Consider the following 12,493-nt stretch of genomic DNA (forward strand, 5'->3'; position numbering starts at 1 on the left):
AGATGTATATCACGCAGACGGGCCAATGAGCCTTTATACGTGAATTATGCGCAGAGTAATCTAAGGCGCTGCGTTTGCTACGGGTCAATTTGAAGTCCATTGCGTGAGGGGAAATAGACACTATACAGAGGGTCATGTACACTGCTTCCAAGCCTTGGCCATGCCCCGATCTACTCTCCACGTTTATTAGGCGATCAAATGCTTCTTGGGAGCGTGCAGACCTGAGCCGTAACCAAATTGGAAAGCGAATCTTTGCCCATCTCTGTGATTCATTCTGTGTAATAACATTTCATCAAAGAGGGTGGGGGGACCGTTTTTTTTTCTCTCTCTTTCTCATCGAAAGCTCTTCTCTATTTGTTATGGCATGATAAGCGTATGATAAAGATTAAACTTATTACTGCCCTGGCATAAACAGGCAGCAGCCAAAGGATCAAATGAAATTACGGTGATTGATTGTATTGTTCGGCCGCTGGGATGGGGGATAATTGCCTTCTGGGTAACGCGGGATATGAATTCTCAGTGTTCTGTAATTCTATCCTCTGGCGCCACCGGGGAGCACAGAGACACAGGCGTCCAACGGAGAGGCCTCAATGTAAACAAAGGGGGGTGGGGGGGGGTGGGGGGGTCTACAGACAACAGTTATGACAAAAATATAAAGAAACAGTGATTTAATTACACATTGATCATTTAGGGAGGACTTTAGTGAGACATTACAATTCCATATGATCAGATGGATTTATCAGATGAGGCCAAAGCGTTTTGTTGTGGTAACATTAGAAAAAGGAAGTACTGGAGACGATCAGGGTCCACTTCACAGAACAGTACTAACAGAAAAAGGATTTAAATACAGTCTACAGCAGGGGTAGGCAAGTTTATTTGGTGGGGGCCAATTTCATTCCTTCATTGTAAAAAGACCATGGGCCTACTAACCTGCCAATTATAGCCCAAAGGAAAGCACGACTTTCTTTGTGCCCATACCTAAAAATCCCATCAAATCTCGGAAGCTAAGCAGGGAAGGGCCTGGCTCGTACCTCGATGGGAGAGCGTTTGGGAACACCAGGAAGCTTGGGTGAATGTAGGAGTGAGTGAGTGGTTGGTGGTGGTCGAGAGGCTGATGGCGCAGACTGGTTTCCTCACTTTCGTCAGTAAGATGAGATAAGATAATCCTTTATTGATCTCACAACGGAGAAATTCACTTGTTACATTCGGTGCAAAAAAAGTGCAAACAGTAAAATAGTAAAAAAAATGAATAATGACTACAGTGTAGCAATTTGAGATACTTGGTAAGTGCAAATTTCCCATATTTTAGAGCACATTATTTCTCAAAATCATCAAGGTTCTATACTGGAGGGCCGGATTTGGCCCATTGCCTACCCCTGGTCTACAGTCAGGGGTAAACAGTACTACCATGAATGAATACATTTATTTTAAACATGTGAGCTACAAAAAGTGTCTTTCCAAAAAAAAAAAGTTTTGTTTCTAGCAAGCTAACAATTATTATTAATTATTACCAAAAAGGACAATGTAATTACAATAATTGTTATTACACGTTTAGGTATCATCCTATTTTGATCCTCTAGTATAGTATCACTGTGCTGTGCTACTTTGTCCTCTGAGCTTATTTCCCCACTGTGTCTTTGCACTATAATGAACTGAACTTTGGACACAAAGACTTGGACCCATCTGGCTCATTCATCTTGCCATCAATATTCAGTCCCAATGAAAAATTCACTCACATTTGCCTAATGCCTATTTTTCCAAACAACAGCTTTGATGAGAATGTAGACGTGTTTGTCTTATAATGATAATGACGCCCTTTTCTAGCGCGCTTGCTTGGCGAGCTTCACAATGTGCAGTGTTGTAGTATAATATTCAATCACTTGGTGGTTTGTCGGCTACGTCTGTTGTTCCAGGGCTGACTGACAAAACTTGGCCTGGGGAAAGGTGAAGTCTTGCCTTTGGGCACATCCACAATTTGGATCAGACACCCAACATTTACATATAAGGCAATCGTCTTGATTAATTGACAATTATTAGGCAGTTTGTTGGTCCCAGAAACTCATTTCAAACGATCCCATTGTTTCACACTTATCCCCTTAAAGAGAAAACACTACTTTCTGATGAGTGAATTTCCAGGAAGTGAACAACCCTCTGACGCCACACTGAGTTACAACCAGGGACCCGGGATAAATGTCCAGCACTTCAAAAATAGATAAGGTCAAGTGCTCTGAAGCGCTGTGAGTTGGCTGCTAAATGCGTCGGTACACGAGGTTACGCGCTGCCATTAAACGCCCCAGTGGAGGCCCAGGCGTGTGCTGTTTTATTGTCTCAGCGTGGCGTGTAATTAATCAGCGGCAGCGGCTAATTGGTTAGATCATCCGATGTGTGATTCAATCTGAGAGAGAAGGAGAGGACACAGGGGCAGCCGAGGGTCTCTCCACATCTCACTCGTCTCTAATTGAAACTGACCCCATAATAAACGTCCCGGTGCGCGTTTATGGTCTGTCTACGGCTGAGGGAGAGATGGATACAGGGAAACCAGCATAAAAGCTTCACGCTAGTCTGTGATGATTGGAGAGAGGGACTGGCCATAACACGCTTGTTAGAAAATATTTTGCTGTTTGCTGCATATCTTCCAACATAGAAACAGGCTGTATAGTGGCTGACCAGTGAATGATAGATAGATACTTTATTTATTCATTTTTATTATTTTGTCTCCAGGGAGAGAGAGATTTGACTTGGAGGGGAGTCCGTTGCAAACAAATACATTAACATTACAGAATAAAGATATAAATCCAAAATACACCCACAGTGGCCCGGCTTAGCACAGTCACATTTGTTCTTCTTACACAGGGGTTTTTATCGCGGTGTGTGTACAGAGGGGGATCCTAAACCTCCTCCCAGACCGCAGCAGCTTGTACTGACAGTTGAGCACATGAGAAGGACTGGCTATGATTTTACAGCCAATCCTTCTCAATAAACGATAAAAAAGTGAACCCTATAGATAAATCTGTGCATAAAGCCGTATTTGATATATATTTATTGACTTTTTAATAAACCTACTGCACATCCTCTACAGATTTAAGGAATATTTCAGGATTTTTGACATAGGGCCTCATTTCCAACTTATCCAGAGTGTTGTTGACTTCTGGGGATATATTTTTTTTTAATTCCTGCAGTCCTTATATTTGAAGAGTTTAGTGGTGCTAGGCTAGCGCATGTCTATGGTACCTAGTAGCCTGCATTAAAAACCTCTTCAAAATCATGGGGTAGTCCAAACGTTTGCCATATATGATTTGTAGAAAGTTCCTTCGTGAATTCCACGTGCAGCAATGTGGGCCACAGGTAAACAAACTACTGTAGATCCGGTAATCTAGCAGATCACTCCGCCACTGCGTAGCTTACAGCCAGGAAGCTGATGCTGCTCATAAGTTCTTTTACATGCAAAATTATTATATTAAAATGATTTAGTCAACTCAGATATTGGTAGCCTGGTGTTATAAGTGATTTGCCTCAGGTGCACTGTGCTTGGGTCAGACTGTTTTTAATGCAGGCTACTAGTTACCATAGACATGCACTAGCCTAGCACTAGCCTAGCACCACTAAACTCTTCAAATATAAGAAACATGAATAACATTTTTTTTTTTTTTTTTTTAATCTCCAGAAATCAAGTACTCTCTAGATAACGAGGAAATGAGGCCCTATGTCAAAAATCCTGAAATATCCCTTTAAGGGAGTGAGTGAAATAAACCAGCAATTAGCAGACGTGATGACAGCTGTAGTACAATTCACAAAATATGAACTGAATATAAACTGACGAGAACGCGGAGGCAAAATCCATGACTCCTTAATTCATGATTAGTTTTGGCTAATAACATCTGCACATGCCACTGTACGTCCAGACCCACCTTCTTTCGCGCAGAAAAAAAAGTGGGCTAGCTTTATTCTAAAGGCACTTGAAACACAAACCTGTGGAGGATGACCCCCCCTCAAAACTAATTGGTCTCAAGTGGTTTGTCCTGTTTTTTTTGGTGTGACAGTTTCTCATCCACACACTGAAGCTCTGACTGCTATTTTCCAGCATGCAGACATGGCGTGCCCCCGTGTCGAGCGCTGAGCCGTGACATGTTATTTTTTTCATAGTCCCAGCTGTTGAGTTAAAGAGGGACACGCACCTGCCACCAGGAGCTGTGCAGATCGGCAAACATCACTTCAATCACGTCCCCCGTGTGAATGCTGAGGGGGGGTCCGCACTGGGGACAGGGGACGCCACTGTAGTCTCTGATCACCACCATCCTGGGCAAACCTATGACGGGGGAGATGAATGTACGAGTCACAATCCATGCACATGTACACAGTGTGAGGACGAGTAGAGGCGAGAGGTGCGGCGTACAACAAGGTTCAAGTCATTCATGCAAAACTTAAAAAGATCATCAATAAAATAAAGGGTTTACTGTATAGAAATAGCAGCAAGTTAGATTTAATGCTTTTAGATGCAATTTAACCTCTTACCCCCTACTTTAACTGAGTGCATTTTCTCCAGTTCGGCTTTACCCACATCTACAAGGTTCTCGACTGGAGAGCTTGGCCAGCGCAATGCCTCATTTGAAAGCTAAGACCTGCAAAACTGATCGTAACTTTTTCATGTATTTTTTTGTCCTGATTATTTTTTTGATCACATTTCTGAAGCGTTTTTTTGTTGTGTTTTCGTCTCTTTTTATTGCTTTCTTTTAATCACTTTTTGGTCACATTTCTTGTCACGTTTTTGTCACGTTCCTTGCCGCTTTTTTGTTCAGTTTTCGTCATACTTTCATCATTTTTTTGTGGCTTTTTTGTTGCATTTCCATCATGTTTTTGCTGCTCTTTTGTGGCTTTTATGTTGATTAATCTTCACTCTTTAGTCATGTTTTTTAAAGGGGCTAGACACAAGTTGGCCATTTTATACTCACTACTGCCACCTCAGGTCATACGTATAACTGCACCTTCTACATTACGCTTTGGACCCGAAGTAACAACTTTTTGAGTGACAGTGCAGGATTTCAGAGGCAGTTGTGGTGAACAGATCTGAGCTCATTCTACACATTAGGACATGGCTGGAACATGTAGGGGGAGGAAAATACTTAATTTGAACATTTTGAAACTCTGTATAGTCTCTTTAAAGTGCCATTTTTGCTTTTCCAATCCTTCTCGTTGCTATTTTTTAAAGAAGCTTTTAGTTATGAGTAATGCCGAACTGGATGAAATGTGATGGTTCAGGTGGGGGTTTAAGAGGTTTATGCCAAAACACAGTATTTTAAATCTCACAAATATTAACATAAAAACATTACTTATTTCCATTATCGATTCTGGTTAAGAGACGAATGATGGAAAACGGCAAACTTTTAAACCATAACCCAACGTTAACCTTACCCACAGTCAAATTGAGCAAAGGGCTTTATTTATAGCAAACAATATTAGTGAAGTTTTTAGTCTAAAGTGCAAACAAAATAACAAAACTAAACCGCCTTGTTTTTTTCCCCACAAAATGCTTTTTCCTTGTCATTTAATATCCCTGCGGCTGCTTATCCATTGCACTTTCTCTTATCGTTCCCTGTGACTGCTATTGTTATAAACATGTCAGCCTGACCGACCCCTATCCCAGCCCGTACACATGTCCAGGTCCCGCTGCGTTTTTGATCAAGCCGCTGTCCGGGATGAAAAAAAAAAAAAAAAGGCAGAGCAATTTCCTCCTTCCACAAATTCATCTCTTTGATTCCTGTACAATATGGGACTAACACAGCCACGAGCGCCGCGCTAAAGCTAAGACGAAACGCTCCTGTCACCATCGGAGACACGGCCACTTACTCTCCCCCGCCTCGCGCATCCCTCGCTCGCCCATCGCCTTTAGACACTCGGGCCCATAGCTCTTCCCCCTCAGGAGACTATTAGCTGCCAGTGTCCTCCCATGATTGGAATATCTCTGTTTTTAATAGCAACAATAAGCACGCCTGTCCGCCTCGTATAAAGCCTCTTATGTGAATTGATTTATCACAATGATGGGTGCAAGTACTTTTTCTCCACTGCTCACTGCATTTATTGGAATACAGGTGATTTCTTCTGTACTATTTACTGTACACATAATGTAATGAAAATATATTTGCTATCAACGAGTCGACTAGTTATGTATTAATCTCTCTTTGCAGTTGTGTGTTGACGCTTGTGGCTTGCAAGTTTTTTATTCACCACTTTACTGTACATTACGTTACTGCGAACTTTAACACAAGGTAAAAAAAAACACAGGATAATTGTGGAAGGCGGAACCCCTTTTCTGTGTTACAGTGGGACAGTAAATACAGTCACAAACTAGTGCAACACACTGTTTTGTCCGCATCTCATCTGGACATGTTCAGTTGATATGAGCGAGCTAAAGCTAGGACTATCTCTCCACCTCCACCGCGATACACTGCACGGCCAGGCTTTTAAAGGAACTACTTTAAAAGCTTACTGTGATATGTTCTTACCTGAGCTTAGACGAGTTGATCCGTACCAGTCTGGTCTTTGTGCGTGCCCTCAGTCACGCGAAGATATTGTTAGCATTTGGCCTCTCCCAGTATATTCCTATAGCTCCAAACAGGGGCTACCACGACAGGTACGTATCAACTCGTCTAAGCTCAGGTAAGAACATATCAGAGTATGTAAGAACTGTGTGCCCTTAGTGATGCAAAAAGACCAAAGATGTTGTTAGCATTTGGCCTCTCCCAGTATATTCCTCTCCCAGTATATAGCTCCAAACAGGGGTGAAGTTGGAAGCTACCACGCTCTTCCACGGGCACGCACAAATACCAGACAGGTACCTATTAACTCGTTTAAGCTCAGGTAAGAACAAATCACAGTATGGAAAAACGGTGGCCTGTTCCTTTAACTTTTTCTCTAGCATGGACGGACTCATTCGGACTCAACGATCAACAACAATCAAACACTCCGGGGTCCGAAAGCATATTTGCTTCAGACGTTGGATACACAAGATCCAGGAGAGAAGTACAAAGAGGAGGGCAAGAGGAGAGAGGAGAGGACAGACCCACTGTTAAGAGACACTATGTGATGTTTCTTACGCCGCAGGTAAACGCATTAACGCTGAACACAGCCTAAAAATTAAGTTAAAACCAAGGAAATGGAAATAAGCCACTACTTTGTATTTCTAACTCAGAAAAAAGCTGGCATTACTTGCTTACATTTGAGCCTACATTATCACATGACTCATGCACTCAATATAAATGATCTACTGTCAATGTGATGACATCATCGTAGAGACTGAAACTCCCTTTGAAAATCTGTAGTCGTTAAAGCCCTAATTCCTATTAATACACACTCTTTCCCCTCCTTCATGCAGCTACGTGTTAATGCTTTATTTTACTGTAAATGCCTTTTACGGTGGCACATACCTAACTTTAAACATAATTATATAAAAAATGGTCTCTTGGACATGTGTTTTGTGGCGTTGGAGGCTTGTGTCAGCGCATTTCCAAGAACACAGCTCGGGCTTTTCTCACCTTCATTAATATTTGATCAGAAGCGTGAGGTGGTTAGAAAGACGTCTACGACCATAAAGCATTAAACAGTCCTGCACGGCCTTTGAATGACAACCATTTTGAACCAAAGCGTGGAGATAAACAAGCAGATTTGTTCAGGTCTTTACAGTGGTTATGATGCACTGACCTGGATCTTGAGGGCTGACAATTTCCTGCAGACGCAAGATAGAAGAGAACATGTTAGTGACAATCAAAGCTAGATTAGAGGAATAAGTACTTGAAGAGGAACAGATTGCATTTAAACTCTTGAGATTGTGATGACCCAAGGACTACATTGGGTCCGTAAACATTTTAAAAGGTTTGTTTTCGGAGCGTGTGTTCTTCAAAACTAAAATAATTACCCAAAGAGGCCAAACAGAAACGTCTTCAAATCCAAATGCGCCCTATACAGGATGTAAAAGGGTATTTCAGATTCACATACTTATGAAGTAAACATGCTCAAATCAAATACCGATTTGACTGGTAATTGTATTGCTGATACATTCACAACTACCTTTCGCTTACAAAAGTGGTTTAGGTTTACTTTATATTTGCAGTTCTTAATAGAGGTCAACTGATATTTGGGTATTTTATAATATTGGCCGATTTAATGCCCATAAAAGGCCGATATCTCCGGAAATATCGCAGTAAAAATCGGTACACCTCACCTATTTTATATATTTTATGTTGCAGACTTTTGCTTCTTATTTCAGAACCATAAGAGATAGAGACTTTCCGATTGATTTTTGACTTTCAAACAAGCTCCCTCTGAAGTACGTACTAAACATGAATGTCTTGAATAAATCGGCCTATAATAAAGCGCCCCCTGCTGTCACAGTTCAACACTGACACATTTGACAGTTTCGAAACATTATACACAGGATTAAAGACAAGACATTTGGAAATATCAGCCAAAAATATCAGCATTGGCCTTAAAATAACCCATATCAATCGACCTCTTGGTTCTAAAGTCTATCCACTTACAGTTATCCAATCAGAAAGCCTACAGAGCCCCATGATTCCTAATACATTTATATAACCCACCTCAGCATTATGTCTGTCTGCTATACCTCATTATTTGACTGTGAAGATACGGTTCAGACGATCTCTATTTTTATTTATAATCTTGCCTGCCTTTTATATTTAAGTGAGTGTGATCTTGCTTTATATTTGAGAATGTGAAAAGCTAAGTTGCAGCAGAAGGAGCCGTGATCACAGACTGTTGCGTGTGGGCAGAAGAATTCACTGCTAGATCAGACAAAACAAAGAGAAACAACAGCTTTAATTTAAGGATTGTTTGGCATTCGGGGAGAAATTATTTATTTACCACCTTTTTTATGTGGTGCTTGATTATTTTTTTTCCTCAGAATTGCAAGACAAATTAACTTACGGGTACAAATAAGAAACCTAACCTAACCCTGACCTCAAGTTTAAGATAAGATAGAAACATGGATACAGACAAAACATTACATTACAGTGACCATTCCAACAAAGGTAAGGACATGCTTTTTTCCCCTACTATACAGGGCAGACCAAATGTGGCATATTCCATTTTGTAATATTTATAGACATTCAAACAGAGGAATGAGGGAAAATTTTAATATTCAAAAGTAAATTGGACAAAATGCAGATGAATTTGTTTAAGACCATAGTTTTTGTGTTTTTGACAAATGTATGCTGTAAAAATAGTTGAGCGTCATTGTTGTAGGTTCTGTCTCTAAGGAAAAAATATATTTTCCCAAAAATGTTGATTTAAAGCAGTACTAAGCAACTCTTGCCCCTAGAGGCCATAAGCGCCACTGCAGGTGTGGTAGCAAGTTGCGTTTTTTTACTCATTAATTGTCCGTGAGAGTAAATACTACTCTGACAGAAAAGACAAAGGGAGAGAGGGATATTGTACATCCAATTACAAAATGGAGATACGTTTTTTCACTCAAACTTGGCTGTAAATACTGTTTAAGTAGTGCTAGCCTGCAGTTAGCTTTGCCCGTTAGCCTGTAAGCTTCTTCTTTGCGATTCTATTTGTGTGTATTGGGGCCTCCGACCCGTAGGTAGCGATGTTGCAATTGTGGTTTTCTGGCCAGAGACACCAGGGGGAGATGAAAGACCCTCCAATCATCCCACTAACACTTATATTACTCCCAGAGGGACTACGAAAATTCCTTATTAAGGTAAACAAGTTACTTAGTACTGCTTTAATGCCAGTTTGAATCCGATTTAAAGCGTTTTAATGCCGCGCAGAAACCCTGTATTAGTCTGCAAAAGTTTCTCATATTCTGAAATTAGGTCCAGGTCCAAACAGCCTATTGTCACCCTGATGGATAGTGCATCCACTGACTTCAATTACTGATCATTAGTGGTTGCATTGAACACACCTCTGAAGTTTTAACCTTGATGCGAGTTTACCCGGAGATCTTACCTTGGAGCGAGTCTTGCCGCAGTCTGCAGTGTCACGAGAGAGACAGACAGGGGCAAAAGTGAGAGGAATACAGTATGAGACTGTGGGTTTAGTGACATACAACCTCAGCTGCCAACCTGCGTGGCCCCGATCACGCACTCCACGAATGCATAAAGAGAAAAGAAGGGGGGAGTGAGGGGGAGGGAGAGAGAGTAAGAGGGTGAGGGAGGGGGGCTGCTAAGAAGAACCTGTCACTGGCTGGACCTGCCACCTGTCTAAGGTCCAGAGAGATACAGGAGCAGAGCACAGGCAGAAAAGCTTAGACTGGTCTTTTGGGTACAGACTTTAGGACACTTTTAAACAATTTTACAGAAATGTTTCCAGTTTCAACATTTCAAAAGAAGTCTAATGCACAACATGCTTTTGATGTTTCAGCAATGGTACACTGTGTTTGTATTTAAGGGATGTAAGGTAAGTATTTTACAGTACAACTTTTACATGCTTGCGTTTTTTAAGTCTGATCAGAAATACCACAGGGCTCATGCTATGGGTTGCCAGATCCCTTGGCTAAACTGGTGATCAAAGAGCCTAAATACGTATATGACAGCTTCAGGCAGCCCTACTGGCATTCAATTTTAAAAAAGGTCAGAAATAGCATAAGTAACATTGCACTAATTGCTTGCATTGGTGCGTTTATGTTGCAGTTACCTGTTTGCCCACATAGTCTCATTCGACCAAGACACTCCTTATGAGCCCCCAGGCCACATTTAAGACAGAGGTACCCCTGGTTAAAGATTCCCCTGGAACAGAGAAACGCAAGTTGTAGAGTAAATGTCTTGACATTTCGGATCTGTCTGTCTTCTGTGCCAGTGTGCAGATTAAAAAAGTGAAGAAATGTCCTTCAGCCTGATATAGAAAACATAGCTTCAAGTTATATTCATTCTGATTTCTAATTAAAAACAGAGAAATTAAACAAAACCCCCGAGGCACAATGGAAATGTCATTATTTTTCTTATTTTTCTTTCTTTTTCTTTCTTTTTTCTTTTTGTTCCCGACAGGTACAGTATATAAACTCTTCTTATTACCTACAGTATATATATATCGCATGTTTTGACCTAATGTTAAAGTGATAGTCTGGAAATGCATTTCAAATTCTATAAAATGTGCAAAATCTACCACGTTTTCTTAAATTTTGATGTAAAGTCTCAGCAACTAATCAGAGAATGAGACAAGCTTTTCCTGTGAACCAGCCTGTCAGGTCCAATCACGAGGGAGGGGGAGGAGCTTGCTCATTTACTTTTGAAAATTCTGTTCCTGCTCTCCTCATTTTGCAAACTCGAGTGTACGCTGTGCTATTTTGGCTGTCTGCAACGAACAATCACTCGTCGAGGGAAAAGTCCGAGGTCATAGCTCAAAATCGCAGGTCGTACGGTGAGAAATTAAAACCTAGCACCGTCGTACCTCCAAAGACAGCCATTCTCTTGCAGCAACTCAGATCTCTGTCAAGCGTTTCGTCAACAGAATACAACATCAGAGAATGCCTCACCGCCGCCAGAGACACAAGCAACCAAGCAACAAGCTAGGCCTGAGTGGGTCTCTGCATTTTCTCTGCACTTTACAGGACTTTCCCTGCACTTTTCCCTGCGATTGTGCAGCTCATGATTTTACACTCCCACGTCGTGCAATGCAACATCTAAAAATCTTTTAAGACAAAAAAAATACACTGTGTACACCAGCTTTCAAGATAAAGAGGGGAGGAATTTGATTGCTTTACTTCAAAATTTTACTCTATCTTTCCTCACTTTGCAAACTTACAGACTAACACTTTAATATATGTGTGGTGCGACTGTAGTATGATACATCAAGGTGGTAGATAACTGCCTGACATTAGCGAGACCCCTCCAGCACTGATAAGACGAGCTGGGCCGTCAGACGAATAATCCCGGGTTTGGGACCCATCCCTACCGTTACCACACCTGACAGAGTTAAAGTACCTGAGCAGGAGGTGGCAGTAGCTGCAGGACATGATCCTCTCAAATGTGTGCATCTTGAACTGGTGATAGTTGTGGTTGGCTTTGTCCGGTCGGATATTTGATCTGAAAGACGTATATACAAGATTTAGCCAAAGCAAGGTTTTGCTTATGTAAAGATATAGTCATTAGCACAGCTTGTTTTGTATTATACACTTCCACAGACATGAACAAAGATAATATACAATATACGCCGGCCAAATCATAACTGTGGGAAAATATTCATTGAGGCATGTTTTTCAACGGCGCACTGAAATCAAACGACTTTTTGTCAAGTGCACCAGAGGAGGCCACTTACGCTGAGTGTTCCAATAGTGTAAGTGAGGACTCGTTGCAATTTCCACTTTTTCAATGTGTTTCTTTCCCAATGTTATTTCCAAAAAGCAGAGGGCACCACAACCTCCGCGAAAAAAAAAAAAAAGAGACACTTGAAAACTGTGTCTTTTTATAATGGATTTTGACGACAAACAATAGGCATGTGACCCCGACCTCAACCTGCACCGCATGAAAGAAGCCTC

General features: G+C 41.2%; 1 protein-coding gene across 1 annotated transcript in view; it reads right to left on the reverse strand.

The window, feature by feature from the left end:
* The window catches only part of LOC306973117 (guanine nucleotide exchange factor VAV3-like), a 73,317-nt gene that overhangs the window by 33,241 nt on the left and 27,583 nt on the right, over positions 1–12,493 (reverse strand). Inside the window, exons 16-21 of the mRNA XM_079569939.1 lie at positions 11,940–12,041; positions 10,654–10,745; positions 9,967–9,989; positions 7,910–7,951; positions 7,696–7,720; positions 4,176–4,306 (exon numbers count right to left, since the gene is read on the reverse strand). Coding sequence (XP_079426065.1) covers positions 4,176–4,306; positions 7,696–7,720; positions 7,910–7,951; positions 9,967–9,989; positions 10,654–10,745; positions 11,940–12,041 — 415 coding nt within the window. The remainder of the gene's footprint in view (positions 1–4,175; positions 4,307–7,695; positions 7,721–7,909; positions 7,952–9,966; positions 9,990–10,653; positions 10,746–11,939; positions 12,042–12,493) is intronic.

This window comes from Gobius niger (genome assembly GCF_951799975.1).
Source record: "Gobius niger genome assembly, chromosome: 13".
Taxonomy (NCBI): domain Eukaryota; kingdom Metazoa; phylum Chordata; class Actinopteri; order Gobiiformes; family Gobiidae; genus Gobius; species Gobius niger.